General features: G+C 41.7%; 2 protein-coding genes across 6 annotated transcripts in view; one reads left to right on the forward strand and one right to left on the reverse strand.

Moving 5' to 3' along the window:
- Positions 1 to 17,364, forward strand: part of MCPH1 (microcephalin 1) — a 225,654-nt gene that overhangs the window by 86,547 nt on the left and 121,743 nt on the right. For all 5 annotated transcript variants that reach the window (XM_040243213.1, XM_040243210.1, XM_040243212.1 and 2 more), the window contains one exon: positions 8,547 to 8,624. In XM_040243213.1, coding sequence (XP_040099147.1) covers positions 8,547 to 8,624 — 78 coding nt within the window. The remainder of the gene's footprint in view (positions 1 to 8,546; positions 8,625 to 17,364) is intronic.
- The window catches only part of ANGPT2 (angiopoietin 2), a 56,810-nt gene continuing 50,071 nt past the window's right edge, over positions 10,626 to 17,364 (reverse strand). The window contains exons 8-9 of the mRNA XM_040243214.1: positions 14,381 to 14,511; positions 10,626 to 11,629 (exon numbers count right to left, since the gene is read on the reverse strand). Coding sequence (XP_040099148.1) covers positions 11,469 to 11,629; positions 14,381 to 14,511 — 292 coding nt within the window. The 3' untranslated portion in view covers positions 10,626 to 11,468. The remainder of the gene's footprint in view (positions 11,630 to 14,380; positions 14,512 to 17,364) is intronic.

A 17,364-nucleotide genomic window follows, 5' to 3' on the forward strand; every position in this document is an offset into this window, starting at 1 on the left:
CATTCGCATATCTGAGGTTGGTGATGTTTCTCTCCGCAGTCTTGATTCTAGCTTGTAATTCATCCAGCCCTGCATTTCACATGATGTGCTCTGTGTATAAGTTAAATAAACAGGTGACAGTAAACAGCCTAGTTGTATTCCTTTCTCAATCCTGAACCAGTTAGTTGTTCCATAGAAAGTTCTAACTGTTGATTCCTTACCTGCATAAAAGTTTCTCAGGAGACAGGTAAGATGGTCTGGTATTCTCATCTCTTAAAGAGTTTTCCACAGTTTGTCATGATCCACAGAATCAAAGACTTCAGCATAATCAGTGAAACAGAGGTAGATGTTTTTCTGGAATTCTCTTGCTTTCTCTATGATTCAGTGAGTGCTGGCAATTTGATCTCTGGTTCCTCTGCCTTTTCTAAACCCAGCTTGAACGTCTAAGTTCTCAGTTCACGTGTGCTGAAGCCTAGCGTGCAGGATTTTGAGCATAACCTTTCTAGGTGAGAGATGCATGTGACTGTCCGATCCAGTCCTTGGCCACTGCTGGGTTTACAGACTTGCTGACATACTGAGTGCAGCACTTGGATGTGCGTGCGTGTGCTCAGTCCTGTCTGACTCTTTTCGGTCCCAGGGACCACCAGGCTCCTCTCTCCATGGAATTTCCCAGGCAAGAATACTGGAATGGGTTGCCATTTCCTACTCCAAGGGATCTTCCAGACCCAGAAATCAAACCTGTGTCTCTTGTGTCTTCTGCATTGGTGGGTGTATTCCTTACCACTGCGCCTCCTGAGGAGCACTTCGATAGCATTGTCTTTTAGGATTTTAAATAACTCTGCCAGAATTCCGTCACCTCCATTAGCTTTATTGTCTGCTGTGCTTCCTAAGGCCCACTTGTCTTCACACTCCAGAATGTCTGGCTCTGGGTGAGTGACCATACCATCACAGTTATCTGGGTCTTTATGATCATTTTTGTACAGTTCTTCTGGGCATTCTTTCCGTCTCTTCTTGATCTCTTCTGTTTTGTTAGATCTTTACCATTTCTGCCCTTTATTGTGCCATTTTTGGATGAAATGTTTCTAATTTTCTTGAGGTGATCTCAAGTCTTTCTCCTTCTTTCCTCTAGTTTTTGCACTGTCCATTGAAGAAGCCCTTCTCTCTCCTTGCTATTCTGTGGAACTCTGCATTTAACTGGGTGTACCTTTCCCTTTCTCCCTTGCTTTTTGCTTCTCTTCTTTCCTCAGCTTTTTGTAAAGCCTTCTCAGACAGCCACTTTGCCTTCTTGCTTTTCTTTTTCTTCGGGATGGTTTTGTTCACTGCCTCCTGTAAGTATTATGAATGTCTGTCCATAGTTTTTCAGGCTCTCTGTTTACTAGACGTAATAGCTTGAATCCATTGGTCACCTCTGCTGTATATTCATAGGGGATTTGATTTAAGTCGTACCTGGCTGACCTAGTGGTTTTCCCCACTTTCTTTAGTTTAGGCCTGAATTTCACTATGAGAAGCTGATGATCTGAGCCACAATCAGCCCCAGGTCATGTTTTTGCTGACTGTATACAACTTCTCCATCTTTGGCTACAGAGAATGTAATCAATCTGATTTTGGTATTGACCATCTGGTGATGTCCCCGTGTAAAGTTGTCTCTCATGTTGAAAAAAGAAAAGTGAAAGTGAAGTCGCTCAGTCGTGTCCGACTCTTTGCGACCTGTGGACTGTAGCCCACCAAGCTCCTCTGTCCATGGGATTCTCCAGGCAAGAATACTGGAGTGGGTTGCCATTTCTTTCTCCAGGGGATCTTCCCAATCCAGGGATCGAACCCAGGTCTCCTGCATTGCAGGCAGACGCTTTAACCTCTGAGCCACCAGGGAAACCCCCTGTTGTTGAGAAAGGGTGTTTGCTATGACCAGTGTGTTCTCTTGACACAGTTCTGTTAACCTTTGCCCTGCTTCATTTTGTACTCCAAAGCAAAACTTGCTTGTTACTGTGGGTATCTCTTGCCTTCCTACTTCAGCACTCCAATCTCCTGTGATAAGTAAGACATCTTTTTTTGGTGTTAATTCTAGAAGGTCTTCTAGGTCTTCATAGAACTGATCTGCTTCTTTGGCATCAGTGGTTGGGGCATAGACTTGAATTACTGTGATGTTTAATGTTTTGCCTTGGAAAAGAACCAAGGTCATTCTGTCATTTTTGAGGTTGCACCCAAGTACTGCATTTTGGACTTTTGTTGATTATGAGGGATACTCCATTTCTTGTAAGGGATTTTTGCCTACAGTAGTAGATATAATGGTCATCTGAACTAAATTCAACCACTTCCATCCCTTTGAGCTCACTGATTCCTGAGATGTTGATATTCCTCTTGGCATCTCCTATTTGACCATGTCCAGTCTACCTTGATTCATGGACCTAACAGTCCAGGATCAGATTTTACTTTGATCACCAGACGATCCGCAGCTGGATGTAATTTCTGCTTTGGCCCGGCCGCTTCATCCTTTCTGGAGCTGTGGGTGGTTGCTCTCTGCTCTTCCGCAGTAGCACATTGGACACCTCCCGAACCGGAGGGCTCATCTTTCAGTGCCACATCTTTTTGCCTATTTGTACAGCTCATGGGGTTCTCATGGCAAGTATACTGGATTGGTTTGCCATTCCCTCCTCCAGGGCATCACATTTTATCAGAACTCTCCACTGTCTTGGATGGAGACATGTCCCTATGGAGACATATGACCCATTTGTCTCGGGTGGCCCTGCAGAGCATGGCTCATAGCTTCACTGAGTTACGCAAGCCCTTTCAATCACAACAAGGCAGTGATCCATGAAGGCGCAATGCAGGAGATGCGAATTCAGTCCCTGCGTCAGGAAAATCCCCTGGAGAAGGAAATGACAACCCACCCCAGTTTTCTTGCCTGGGAAATGCTATGGACAGAGGAGCCTGGCAGGATATAGTCTATGGGGTTGCAAAGAATCGGGACATGACTTAGTGATTAAATAACAAAGAGACTGTTTAAGAAAAAAAATTAGTTTAATTGGTTCTGATTCAGAAAGTGGCATTTAGTTCTTTTGATCCTTCAGAATGTTCTAACTATTTTATGGGGAATAGAGAGTTGAAGAACCTAATAAAAGCTGTGATAATTAGCCAGCACCAGTACCAAATAAGAATAGGTGATTTTTTTACTTAAAAAAAAATCTTGTGCTTTCCGTAGACACATTAATTTATATTCAAGAACAATTTGGGTTTATGCTATCATAATAAACCAAATTAATCTGCCTCACAAAATTGTCCAGGCAACTTTAATGCTTTCACTGCTCCTCTCTGCATTGTATTGGAAGTCCTAACCAGCAAGAAAAAATATGCACGTAGCTTGAGAAAGAAATAGAACTGTCTGTTTACGTAAGACATGATTGTTTACACAGACGATGTGAACATGTCTACAGAAAAACTCCTACAGCTAGTAAGTTGAGTTAAGCAAGATTACAGGTTACAAAGTCAATATACAAAATTTGGTTGTATTTCTTTTTACTAGCTATGAACACCTGAAATTCCATTTTTTTAAAATGCCATTTATATTAGCAACCGCAGAAGTTGAAATATTTAACCAAATCTGACAGAATATTTGCAGGATCTGTATACTGGAAACTACAAAACACTTAAGAAAAAAATTTTTAAAGACCTAAATAAAAGGAAATAGATACTAGGTTTTTGAATTGGGAAGCTCAATATTTTTTTAACTTGTCATTTCTCCTTATTTTTAAACTATAGAATCAACTCATTTCCAGTTACAAGCCCACCAAGATGTTTCTGTAGACATTGACGAGCTGGTTCTAGGTGCAACGCACTTCTCTAAGAGAAGAGCTAAGTTGGAGACTTCCACGTTAGCGGCATCTAGTGAAGTGAAAGTAGCTCAGTCGTGTCCGACTCTTTGTGACCCCATGGACTATACAGGAATCTAGGTGACTGGCAAAGAACTCTGTACTGGTTTGGCAGTTCTTTCGTAAGGGTAAAATTACCCCAAATAAAATGTTTTCAGAATCAAATGTAATTTATGAGGCCTCTAATAGAAATGGCACTCCCTGACATGTTGTTTCCCAGCCCAGACTCTCTCCTAAAATATCTCTCTGATATTTTATTTACATATTTCTAAATAAAATGCTTTTTCTGGGTTTTGTTTTGTTTTTTTCTCATAGACATCATCTATAGCCGTCCTCTATAGGAGATTAAAATATGACCGTATAGCTTTCACTGTGACGTACACGTCCCCTCCCCATCTACCCAGCGTGGTCTGGCTTTTGTTTGCCATGCTATATATGCGTGTAAATACGCACTCATTCACACCTGCATACACACAGGTGACTATGTGCATGCTGTTTAAGCTGAGCCATATTATATACAATGATGCTATTTTGTTTCTGGTCATTTTTGTTTGTTTTTCTTAAGCTAATCATTGACAGTCGTTCAGCTAGTCATTGACAGTCATTTTCATTACTTCAGTGTTTTTTTTTTTTCCCCCTATGTGCCTACTACTAACTCACCGCAAAAATTTCTAAAAGCATTTTAGTTTTTTCTCCATATTGTCTGTACACCAGATAATTTTCCGGTCCCATCTGTTTTTCTTGGGGTTCCCACCCCCTGAATCCCTTTGTTCTTCTGCTCCCCTTGAGACTGGTTTTCCCTTGGTCTCCCAAGCAGCTGGTATCCTGGGACTTCCCATCACTGTCATCCCAGGAATTTCCTTTGGTTTGTTTTGTTCTCTGTTTTCATACTAGAGGCTCTTATCCAATGAGGAGAAAGTCATGTTTAATGAGGACTGATTGAAATCCTGTTTGCCTGAGTGTATAAATCTTCTGATAAGGTGGAGGTGTTTGACAGAGGGAAGTCCACGTGTCATTATCTGTATATCTTTTTTTCCCTGAGCTGACTTGTTCCCCGACAAATCATGGTTCTGTGCTCGTGTCTTGGGGTGAGGGCTCTGCTGTAGACGTTGTCCCTACTTCTCACCACTGCTCCCAGAAAGTCTGTCTGATTTTAGTCTTATTCCAGAAGAGGGTGGGCAGGAGGTAGGAGATTTCTTTCTCGTTCTGTTCTACACTGCATTTTCACAGGTTAGTAGTAACTACTTTCCCTGCCTTCTTGGTAATCTGTGGAAGGAATTTAATGCTGACTCCCTTTCTAGACATTGAAGCTTGAGCTTTCTTTGCTCTTCCAGGTCAGTTACCACTTACCGACCTGCTTCACAACTTCAAAGCATCATCATGCCTTTTTCCCCATTCCTCTTAGTTCCATTGTTTTTGTTGAGGCTTACGGGATGGTGAAAATAAGCTGTGCTCACTTTGCTCTGTTTAATTGTAGCAGGCTTCATTTTCTTCCTTGTGTCTGATGCTCTTTGACCTGCATTTAAGCTCAGAGCCATTGTCTGGCTTGGGTTCACTGTAGTTACACTCCTCACCCTGTTCAAATGATGAGGCAGATATAAAATGAGAGAAAACTGTTTGGGTTTTGCCTGGTATGGAATTAATTGCATAGTCAGTCCTACATTATGGGAAGCTCTCTAATCGTTAACTATTAATCTAATAATAGAGCAAGAAGTTGGGTCCTATTTAAATTCATCAACAGGGTTCAAGTTTTATGAGTAATAATTTTTAAAATGTTAGAAATGTATTCATTTGCAGTGGATGCTGAAATAACTCGGCCCTCATTTTAAGGGCTGTGTTCATGGGATTTGGTCCTCTGTATTCATGCAGCCCCATTCTTGCTTTAGATAGCTTCTCGATTATTTTCATTCTTTCATGCTTATTATGAGAAATATATACCCAGTTAACCTTTTGTTTATTTAGTACTGACTTTTGTTTACTTATTTACTGTTTTTACTTATTTGCTCTGGGTCTCAGTTGCTGCACATATTGTCTTCAGTTTTCCTTGCGGCAAGCAGAATCCTTAGTTGCAGCATGCTAACTCTTAGTTGTGACATGTGGGATCTAGTTACCTGACCAAGGATCAAACCCAGGGAGCTTGGAGTCTTAGTAGCCACTGGACAACCAGGGAAGTCCCTAACCTTTTATTTTTAACTAAACTTGTAGCCTTAACTGCCATCTTACAGAGTAGATTTTCCTGCTTTTGAATACGCTACTAAGGTAAAGATAAATCTAGCTAATGAAAAACTAAAGCAAAAAATTTACACTCTAAGAAAAATGTACAGTCTGATTGGATGATTTCATTACAATCAATGTTTTCTGCTATCTGTACAGTACTCATTCCTTGGACGCCTACATAAATTAAATTTATTAATGCAGTCACCAAAATGCTACTGTAGATGCCTGATGGTTTTATTTTCAAAATATTTAGAAAGGGACACATTCAGAGAACGTAAATTTTCTCCCAGAGATTGTTTAAGTCAGTTGACGTTTTAATGTGGATTACATTTGAACTCACATTCCAAAGCCATCTTTACGGCTGGTTCCCTGGCTTCTCTCATTGCAGTGCTGTGTCCCTCACTGTGCTGCTCTTCCACATGCTTCATGTCGGAAATGAACCTGATTTTGAAACTTCCCACAGTTTATTTCCAGGGCTAATCATTCGAGTTTGTAGGGAGCTAATGTGTCTCTGAAAACGATAACATACATTGACCTATAGAAAGTAAGGCAAACAGTATGTTACTGCAGTGGGTTATTTTAACCACCCATAAAGAACTGTGTACAAACATAATTTCAGTGTAGAGTTTTAAATTTTCTAATACCTTCTTTCATTGAATTAAGAAATTCTTTTTTTTTTTTTAATGTTAGTTATGCAGTAAAAATCAGGGGGAAAGAAAAAGAGAATTCAATGACAAAATGCCCAGGTACACACAGATCTGTTTGAAGATTAGGGTCCCTGAGAACCCAGCTCATTGCTTTGTCTCTAACGGAGGCAGATTTTCTCCTTTTTTTCACCCCTTTCCCATTGTGTCAGTGTGAGCCCCACGCCGCAGGGTGTTTGTTGCGTCTTTCGTGACGTGTCTTCTGACTCTCCTCCCCAACAGTTGTGCTTGCACCGATGTCCTTGGCACACAGGGCTGGAAACAGGGTGTGCTAGCAAAGCTTCCCTGCCGTGTGGAGCCGCCGACCCTACCTTCTGACGGCCTCTTCCAAAGCTCCCTCTACTGCAGCCAGAAGAAAGCGCCTGCTTCAGTGCCGTCCCGACACGCGGCCTTCTCCCTGTGCTGAACGCCTTCTCCTCTCTCCCCCATCTCTGCCTTTGCCTCGCGAACGTTTACTCAGTGTCAGCCCCTCTGTGGACCCTGTCGTGGCTCTCCCGGCCTGAGCTAGTTTACCTCCTCTTGTAAGTGTGCCCAGCACTGCTTCGGAGAAACCAGCCTTTATAGTTTCCCCTCATGCCTCCTGCAAGAGGGTAAATCATTTTAGGTCTGGGTTTGGATTTCCAGGACCCAGCTTGGTAGGCTGTCAGTAAGTTGTTCACAGATGAATGGATCGTAAGCAGAAAGAAATGGCTGTTGAATAAGAAAACGCATCTGTTGAAAGTAAGATCTGGGCCAGTGATGAGAATGGCCATTCAGACCCTATATTCCGTTCTTATTCCACCGTCATACTCACTTTGTCTCAGAAACCAAATAAAACGCTGTCCCATGTTGCGTAAGTACTAGGTTTAATATTAAAAAGGAGATATTTCAGACTGATATTCCATGGATGGTTCCGAAGTTTAGAAACTACCAAAAAGGAAGGTTTAAACTTCATTCCTAGTAAGTCCGCGAAAGACCCTTAAACTTTACATCACAGCTCTGGAGAAACAGAATGAATTCACTGACTGCAGGAAAGAAGGAAATTGCAGATTAAAAGATAAGTGTGAGTTACGTGATTCAGTTTGTTTATTTTAGTTGTAGTTTAATTGACACAGATATTCAGGGAGTTTGGTCATGGAGATGAGTGCAGAATCTCAAATGTTGAAGTAAAAACAAAAGCATTGTTTTGATTATTCTAAAATGTTCTGATGATGATGATGAAAGCTTGTTTATGATATGAGACATTTTACTCTTCTGAAGGGTGAGAAGGATTTCCCAATGTGTTATGGAAAACTTCTCCTAAAGATATTAGCAAATGATAGAAATAAAGTTACACCCCAGAAGTTTTGCTCTTTGAAATTAGGTTTATGATCTATCTTCTCCAAATATATGGGGTTTTTTAATTAATAAGAGTCTGTGTTATTTGCTTAAGATGGTCTTAACAACTGTCTAAATTAAAAACTGGAATTTAGGAAGATGTAATGTTTCACATGTTTAGAAGTAGAGTGGTGTTCAGTATTTGGCCTCACTAAGATATAATAATAACCTAGGCTTCTAGCCATCCAGAGATGTTTTTCCTTAACCAAGCATTCATTAATATTTGTAACATTTACACAACCTGAAGATTCTGATAGCCCTTCAGTGTTCAAGATGCTTGCTTCAGATCCATGTAGTGTGTAGTTACTGCTGGGGTTTTTTTGTTTGTTTTGTTTTCGTTTTGCTGTATCTTTAAGGTGAGTTATTGTCCACTAAAAGCCTGATAGATTTATTAAACGTGCTCTGCTTCTTCTGTCACTTACAGGTACTGTGGTCTTTGGAAATGGGTCACTGGATTTCCGAGGAACCATTTGAACTGTCTAACTACTTCCCTGCAGCTCCTGTAAGTCACACATTATTTTATGATGATAAGTGCAATTTGGTATTTTCAGGAAATTATTGTTGGCATGGGTACGTACTCAAGTTTTTAAAATTAAATCAATAGCAATTACGCTTATAACTAAAATGGCACATCTGCAGAAGTTAACGCATTTTGTCTATTTGTGAGAATAAATGTGAGACCATTCCTCAAAAAGTCGTGAGAAATATAATCCCCCAAAATTTAATTATGAAAGTCCCTAGGATCGAGAAACACAGAAATGAAAGAAGACAAGATTCTTGAGAAAGTGCTATTATGTCTTGCTTACTACTTCAAGTAATAATGCTGTTACTGTTAACAGATAGAACTGATAGGTATAAAAATTGCCACGTGCTAGCATTATGATGTGGTCTTTCTGTTTTGGTGGTTTTTCTAAAACTTAACTTCAGCTTTACTGACTTTCTGGTATTTCAGATTCTTAGTGGGAAAGTTCCAGGTTCCAGTGTTTTTAAAGATTAATAAGTAGGTAATTTCAGGTTTGTTTGGAAGGCAGATTGTGCAGAAGTTGGCTTTTGTTTTCAAATGTTAACTGGTTTGTAACAGATTATTCTTTCAAAAGATTATGCCTGAAAGATAATTGATGATCTGTAATCTGTGACCCATCTCCAGGATTTTCAGCTTTGAGAATGCCGTATGACTGTCACATAGTAAGAAATTGAACTCTGCCTTCCTGGGGCTTATTTAGTTGTCGTTTCTGTTTCCATTTTTGAGATTGCTATTTTGATTTGGTCTTGGCTTTATAAATGTTTTCTTAGGAAGAGGAAAAATTCCTCTCAGCAAGATGTGTTGTTTGAAATACCAGGTAAGGAGTTGAAGTGTGAAGTAAAGATGCAAATTCCCCCCCATTCTCTGCCGTGAGAGAGTGTATGTCACACTGAGTACCACGGTGATGTTTACCTTTGAAACTCACCTTATCTGCCTCCATGGACAAGTGCTGTAAATTAAGTGTATTGTTGCCAGTTCTTCCTGTATTTTCGTTTCCCCACCTCAGCATCTGTCATATGGTCATTGAGATATTATGAAAATGTATGGTTTCTTCTGGAGCAGGGATATTTTCTTATTATCAGATGTTTTTTAGCTCGGTGCAAAGCTGTATGTACAGTCAACCTCTGTTAAATTTACAGTGCTTTCTTACACGTACTGAGAGTAGCTGTTCTGAGACGGGAGGTTACTTGCTTGTTAATGTATTTGTTGGGAAGGTACAGTACGGTGAGAAATGTGTTCAGAGTCTGCTCAGCAACACCTGGGTGTTAGGAAACTAAGTTCAGAAAGGGGAGATGTGGGGATGAAATAAATTAGATAAGAAAAAATAGTGGTAGAACAGTGTGAGGTGAGACAGACACAGGTAAACGCTGGCTGCAGACTTGGCTCTAAGTTTCCTAACATCTGACTCAAATGTGAATATATGAGAAATGGCTTCCAAATTATGGTGCATTACACAAATGTCATTAGTATTAATTGTATCCTGGGACTTTAACAGAGTTAAAACTCTAGGAGTTTTCACAGTCCTGAGCTTAAATCTGTGCTCTCAAAATGTTCTGTAAATATTTGCATATACTATTATATAAATACCAGATTTTGGTTTTGCACTCCAGAACACTTTTCTTAAAGTTGACTGCTGGTTTAGTAGGATTTAAGTTATTGTTACTGATGCAAATTATGGTTTTCCCCTGACTAACTTGTGGGGTGAATCTAGCTTGAGAAGTATAGCTTTGTAAGTGTTTCAAATGGAAAGGTTTCTCAACCACAAACTACATTGTAGCCTACTTCCCTAAAATACATCTTGGTAGAAGAGAAACAAGACTTCTGTTCTAGAATAGTAAGTAAAAGATAGGAAAGCCTGTTTGTCATGAAATTAAATGTATAATTTTCTTCATTAAAAATCAAGATTTTCCTTATCATGGAGCACAATCATTTGTTTCAGAATCAAATTACAATGCTGTAAATATTATCATAGAAGTTAAATGTGGTCATCTCACCTAATAAGTTATATTTAATTACTAAAAATACCTTCATATTTAACAGCAAGGCAGGAAAAAATAGTACAATCTTCATATATACTAAAAGAACACATGTTTCTATTAATAATTTCAGAGATCCTGAAAGTTTTCACCATGGAAACTTTGAAATATATATATTTGAGCTTTAACTTAAAACTAAGCTGTCAATACACACGTAAATATGCTGTTCTCAAAATGAAAATTTAAAGCTCCTAAGAGGAGGCATAAAAATGCATTAGCTATGTTTTTCCTTCTCCAAATATTAAAACTACTAATAACCACTTCTCACAAAAATCCCTGAATATATAATGTATTTTTATGGCTTGCAGAATTTTTTCTTCCTTTTAATTATGATAGCGATGCTGAATTCAGGACATATAGATATTTACACAGTCTATAAACAGTGCTTGGAAAAATGCAGTCCCAAGGTTATCTCTACTACACAGCATAAGTGTTCTGTTTTCCAGTTATTTACTGATCAACTCGCGCATAACATTCTTGGTTGTGACAACAGAGTCTGTAAATTGTCAGTCTCGTTCACAAGCTTAGATTTATCTCCCCGAAGGCTTTCTGCCGGGTCACCACACCAGGCTGTGGCTTGTCTGGGGTTGTGCGTCGGTTCACTGAGTGATGCGGGTTCAAGGGATAAGCCTCACGGGGCTCGCACTGGGAGCTCACGGCCCCTTCCGCACTGAGAGCGGGCAGTTTGTCCAAGCCAGATGCGGAGACAGCGTGCGGTCTTTTAGTGCTTTGGGAGCAGGTCTCTGGAAACAGGGCAAGACATTGTCCCTCAGGTGTGTGCCAGAGTTTAGAAATCTGCTGGACGGATCATCATGGTCGTGGCCTTGAGTGAGTAGCCCGAGCCCTTCCAGTAGTACCACTTAATACCGTTGAACTTATTTGTGTTCTGCCTCTGTGGGTAGTACATTCCATTCAGGTTGGAAGGACCACAGGCATCAAACCACCAGCCTGTGAAAGGGAAGCACAGAAGGAATTAGGAGCCAGGCAGCCCTGACTGTCTCACCGTTGAGTGGGAAATGCCAGCTCTTCGGAGAGTCACATCCCAGGTCTGTGAAGCGTGCGCCCAGGGCCGCTCTTGAGTGTGGGGAGTGCCGCCTGGCAGGGGGGAGCATGGCTCTCCACCTCTGTGCTGGTTGGACCATGGCTCCCTAAGGCACACGTTCTTAGGAACTTCCTTACTCCTCTGTGCTGTGGGGAAGGGCCAGTCACCTGCCAACATGGCTGGGAGAGCCAGGGCACAGCTGAAAGTGGGGAGGGTCAGAACCTGCAAAACGGGTGGCTGGGTCTCATGGGGCCAGGCTCACCGTCCATCCTGTCCCAGCGGTGGACCAGACCGATTCAGGCTGCCCTCCCACTAACAAAGAAAGTCTTTTTGTTGAAAGCGTAACCCTAGATTTTAAGTACTCAGTGGAGCTAGATAAAAAGCAAATCTTCAAGTCCCAGAAACAAAAAGGAAATTTAAGGCTGTAGTGGTGTGTGCCCTAAAGTAAAGTGGGGGTCTCGGGGCGGCGTCCACACCTACACGTGAAGGACTAGTCTGGGGTAACGCCATTCCCCAAGGCCTTGGGTTTGTGAGGAGAGGAGTGACCTCAATCTACATGCCTTAATCCAGATAAATCTTCATATTGTGTTGGGAGGACATACACAGTTGATGCCATTTGCATAAAATTTTAAAATACAGAAAAAATAACAACTATTCTTGATATCTCCAAACCTAGTAAAAGCAAGAATGTGACCATTACCTCAGGGGCAAGTATTGATAGGGCCTGTTTTATTTCTTTAAAAGTATTCTGGTGCATATATTCTATTCTGATATTCACATGCTGCTCTTGGTCACCAATTATTCCATCCAGATGCCTAAACTGTTTCCTGGGGGTAACAGCTCCGTTACTTGATTCAGATTAATGTTGACTTGATAAGACGTCTGCATGTGAGGCTCATAATCCTTCATGATATTCAGGAATATTACACACTTATGAGTCTGTCCATTCCACAGCCTGCTGCCTGACTCAGCTATTGAATTTACTATACATGCAAAAATCTAGCTGGCCTCTCCGTGGTCCAGACCACAGCTTGGAATCTGACCTCTACACTCTCTCTCTCGGGCTGCGTTTCTTCTCTCCTGTCTGCTTTCCACTTCCACTCTCAGCCCTAAATCTTAATCTGAGTAAATAAATCTGTTGTTTCCTTGTTATTAATGCACTGATGCTCTCCTGAGTAGCTCCTGACGTTCGGGTGGTCTGAAAACCGCTGTCGCCCGATGGACAGCTGGGCTCAGTGTGGGAATGGCAAACAGGAAGGATTCCAAGGGCTCACTCCCCCACCCCCTTCCCCTGGTTGGCTTTAAAAGGGATTATTATGGTCGATGGGGGAGACAGGCAGCTTTTACACAGTCCGCATAATAGCATTCTCTGGTTGAAATAATTACTGAAGGGGGCCTGGCTAATAAGGAAGGCTTACGTTACCACCATGTATTATACATAAAATACATTCTCTAAGGAACCGTAAGACTGAGTTTCTTAATGGAGCCTCCGTCTCTCAGTATCACTGAAAGACTTGAAAATTACTTTATTTCAAATTATTTTCTTAAATAAATCCTTTTGCCTGTAAACAGTTCTTAACTGCAGTGCTAACATATGGTAAGTTTAGATCCTTTACTTGTTGACGCAGTCCCTCATATTTGTAAGATTTATTGACCTCAGCTCTTTCCTCTGGTTTTCCTGGGTGAGTAATGGATGAATTTTTGGTGATACAATTCATGGCCTCTACAAATTCAACACTGCCAGTTTCCTGTTTGCCTCTACATTTAGTCTGCACTGTTGGCAGAATTTTCGTTGCTGATTTCAATCTTTCAGTGTTTTTAAGAACTAACTTTGACAGCATTTGCCAGACTTCTGTCTGGTCTCAGTCACAATTAACTGGCTCTGGGTATTCCACTTTAAAAGTTTTAGGAATCAGAAGAATAGGTTTCCTAACAGTTGGTCCCTATCACTAAACTCTGACATGCTTCTAAGAACTCATCTAGCCATTTAAGTGACTGTTATATCGGATTTGTTTTTTAATGTGGTTTCTTTTTTATTTTGAGAGATCTATCATGGAAGGGTATCAATAGAAGGCAAGAACAGCCTGAAAATAAAGGCCTTAATTTAAACTGGACTATCATTCATTTTAATTTGATGCACAGAAAAGGAGTTTGTTTAGTTATTTTCTTTGCATTATAAGTGTTTGCTATATATTAATGACATCTTTTTAACAAACTGAAAAATTCTTGTTTGAACTATAAATTATTCATTGGAAACATTCCTATACTAAAGAATCCACGTCACTGCTTTGTTGCCATTTCGAATTCTTAACCTTTCTAATAAAGCAAGATGGAATTAAACCATCTTTCTAACATCTGATATTCAGCACAAGCCCAGGAGAGCTTGCTCAGGGTCGCATGGCCCCTCTCCCTGCCAGGGCCAGGTCCTGAGGAGACACAGTTGGCCTAGCGACAATTCTAGCTCCATATCACATTCGTGCGTAAAACTCAACAGTCCAAAAAAGTGAAAAACAAACCTCCCCGCATTGAGCAAGTCTGTCTAGTTATGAAATTTGGACACTGTCACCGATCACAGGTTGCAGTCTGAATAGCCAACCTTTCACTCTCTGAAACCCTTCCTTGCCAACACAAATAGGAAGAGAGAAAAGTCCTCCCACCTCCTGTGAGCATTTGGGAGCATTTGCAGATGCACTTGTCGTTGTCTGCATCCTTCGTGCTAAAATCATTTCCTGGCTGGCTTATGCTGCTTATTTTGCCGGCTGTCCCTGTGAGGCCTTTAAGGTGAATCCTGTGAGCATGCAAAGAAAAACAGAAAAAAAAAAAAAAGGCAAAACATAATTGGCTTGGGTGGTTGATTTATCATAGTGGAAAGTTTTTTACAATGAAAAATTTCATTCTACAGAAGTGTGTGCTATGCCAGTTAGTGCGCTAATGCATACCCGGGACAAAATGTTTTTGTGCTGCTATAAACAGGAACCAACTTATCATCAAACCCTTAGGCAAAGAGGAATGTTTTCATGAAACCTTCACCGCGTATCACTTGCACAAGCATCAGCAGGGACTTCGGGGCCCTATAATTTATTTTCCTGCTGCTCTCAGATAAACAAAAGAGGGGAAAATACGTTGTGAAGGGATCCTCTTTCCATATCATGGAAATAGTAATCAAAGGCCCGAGATGACCAGTGGGGGTGGGGAGGGCAGCAGACCAGGAAGGAGCGTTGCACTTGGTGTAGAAGTCTAGTGAACCACGTAGAAAACAGCGCCTGTAGCTGCTTGGCCTCATTTCTGAACGGTATTGTAATAAACCTGCCAGACTGGAAACAATAAGCATACTATTCATTAAACTCTAAATGATGGCCCAGGCTTTTTGTTCAGTCGCCAAATTGTGTCCAACTCTGCAACCCCATGGACTGCAGCACGCCAGGCTTCCCTGTTCCTCACCATCTCCAGAGTTTGCCCAAGTTCATGTCCATCGAGTCGGTGATGTCATCCAACCATCTCATCCTCCGTCATCCCCTCCTCCTGCCTTCAGTCTTTCCCAGCATCAAAGTCTTTCTCAGTGAGTCAGCTTATCGCATCAGGTGGCCAAAGTACTGGAGCTTCAGTTTCAGCATCAGTCCTTCCAGTGACTATTCAGGGCTGAGCTCCTTTAGGGTGGCCTGGTTGGATCTCCTTGCAGCCCAAGGGAGTCTCAAGTCTTTTCAGCACCACAGTTCAAAAGCATCAATTCTTTTGCGCTCTGGCTTTTAGGAGATCGCAAAAATCTGGCTCGCCCCAGCAGCATGCCTGCCCAGGAGGAGGGGAGAAGGGCCAGCGGGGTGTGTGCCCTGCTCCAGGGGAGCCCGGGCCAGGGAAGCAGGGTCCAGGGGGCGCGAGACCCTGCGCCGAGCCTGTGTGGGCCTTGGGGCCGGGGTCGCTGAGTCTCCCGTCCTGGGGGCGCTCCTGTCCTCTAAGCCCCGCAGACACCATTCGTCTTGCAAACACCAGCTCACATGTGCTGGCAACTATCTTGGAAGGAGTACAGTTTCTTGGAATTCATTTTGGAACAGAAGGTGGAGCCGGAGGGAAAGGTTGGCCTGGGACCTGTCTCTCAGCGCCCACACCACGCACTCCCACGCGTGAGTATCAGTGCCCAGAACAGCCCCAAGGTGGGTGTGCGGCACCTGCAGTCTCACAGGTAGGACGGCTGAGGTTCAGAGACAGGAACTCGCCCAGAGTGACACGCCATATGTGGCAGAGAGGGGACTGGTCGCGGCTGCCCTTCTGTCAGGGCTCCACAGTGGGCACCCAGAGTGTGGTTATGGAGGAAGTCGTTGAGGGCGCCTGGGACCTTACCCAGTAGGTTCCATAAAGCGTTTACCCCTGAGTAACTTCTGTGTCAGTAATTCAGATTTTTTAATTGTTTGTAATATTGTAACTCTGGAAACCTCCTCACAAAGCAGGGACTGAATTTCTTGATTTCAGGCCCCTCTTGTGTTTCAGTCATGACCCCGGGCTCTAGCACAACCTCTGTATGCTGGTGTAACGGGTTCACGTCAGTTCTGCTCATCTCTGGGGTTTTAAAGCACTTTCCTTTTTTTTTTTAAACTTTTGTATTTGGGGTATAGCCAATTAACGATGTGATAGTTTCAGGGGGACAGCAAAGGCGCTTAGCCATCCATGCACATGTACCCATGGTCCCCTCCCGTCCAGGCTGCCATCTAACAGAAGGACTTGAGTTTCTGTCCCAGCCCGTCTCATTAATCGCAGGCAGGACTAAGATGCATGGCTGCTTTCGGAGCCTTCTGTTATGTGGCCCACTGGATAAAGTTGGCTTTTTTCAAAACTTTATCAAGAACAGCCGCATTCTCGAAATTGCTGTGAATTGGTACCCATCGCTTTTATACCACAGTGAAATGGTGAGAAAGGTAAAGCCAATATTTAGTAATTAAATCTTAGTGTTTGTATGAACTGCCAGAATGTTGGTGTGTGTGTGCTCACTCACTTCAGTCATGTCCAACTTTTTGTGACCCTGGGGACTGTAGCCTACCAGGATCCTCTGGATTCCCCAGGCACGAATCCTGGAGCGGGCTGCCATTTCCTTCTCCAGGGGATTTTCCCGACCCAGGGATCAAACCCGCATCTCTTAGATCTCCTGCATTGGCAGGCAGTTCTTTACCACAAAAGTGACCAATTCTTAAGGTTTAATACACAAATAGTTCTTAGTTTTAGTAAAAAGAATCATATTCTATTGATGCACTTATACATTCCTATAACATGTATTTTTTTCAGTTTTCTAACATTTGGGGAAAGTTCCTTTAGTAAAAAACAACTGCTACATTTAGTTGGCGTTCTGAAGTATCTATAGTTATTTTAAGTTTTAGTCACATCCCAGTTTTCTTATCACATTGACATGTTTTATCAGGATAATAATTTTTTCAATGTAGTATCTGCCCTATAATGTCAAGTAAATTGAGCTTTAAACAAATATGGGCTTTTTTACATCATGTATCTAAAAATTGATTGTGTTTCTAAAGGAAATATCTGTTAAGAACCATCACAGTTTAAAATATTTTTATAATGTCAGCATACAAGGGTAATGACCCATTTTGTAAAATCTTCTTGTGTAAATAGTCTAATCCTTAATTTTTGTGTTCTTTCT

This window comes from Oryx dammah, unplaced genomic scaffold (genome assembly GCF_014754425.2).
Source record: "Oryx dammah isolate SB20612 unplaced genomic scaffold, SCBI_Odam_1.1 HiC_scaffold_7, whole genome shotgun sequence".
Lineage (NCBI taxonomy): Eukaryota > Metazoa > Chordata > Mammalia > Artiodactyla > Bovidae > Oryx > Oryx dammah.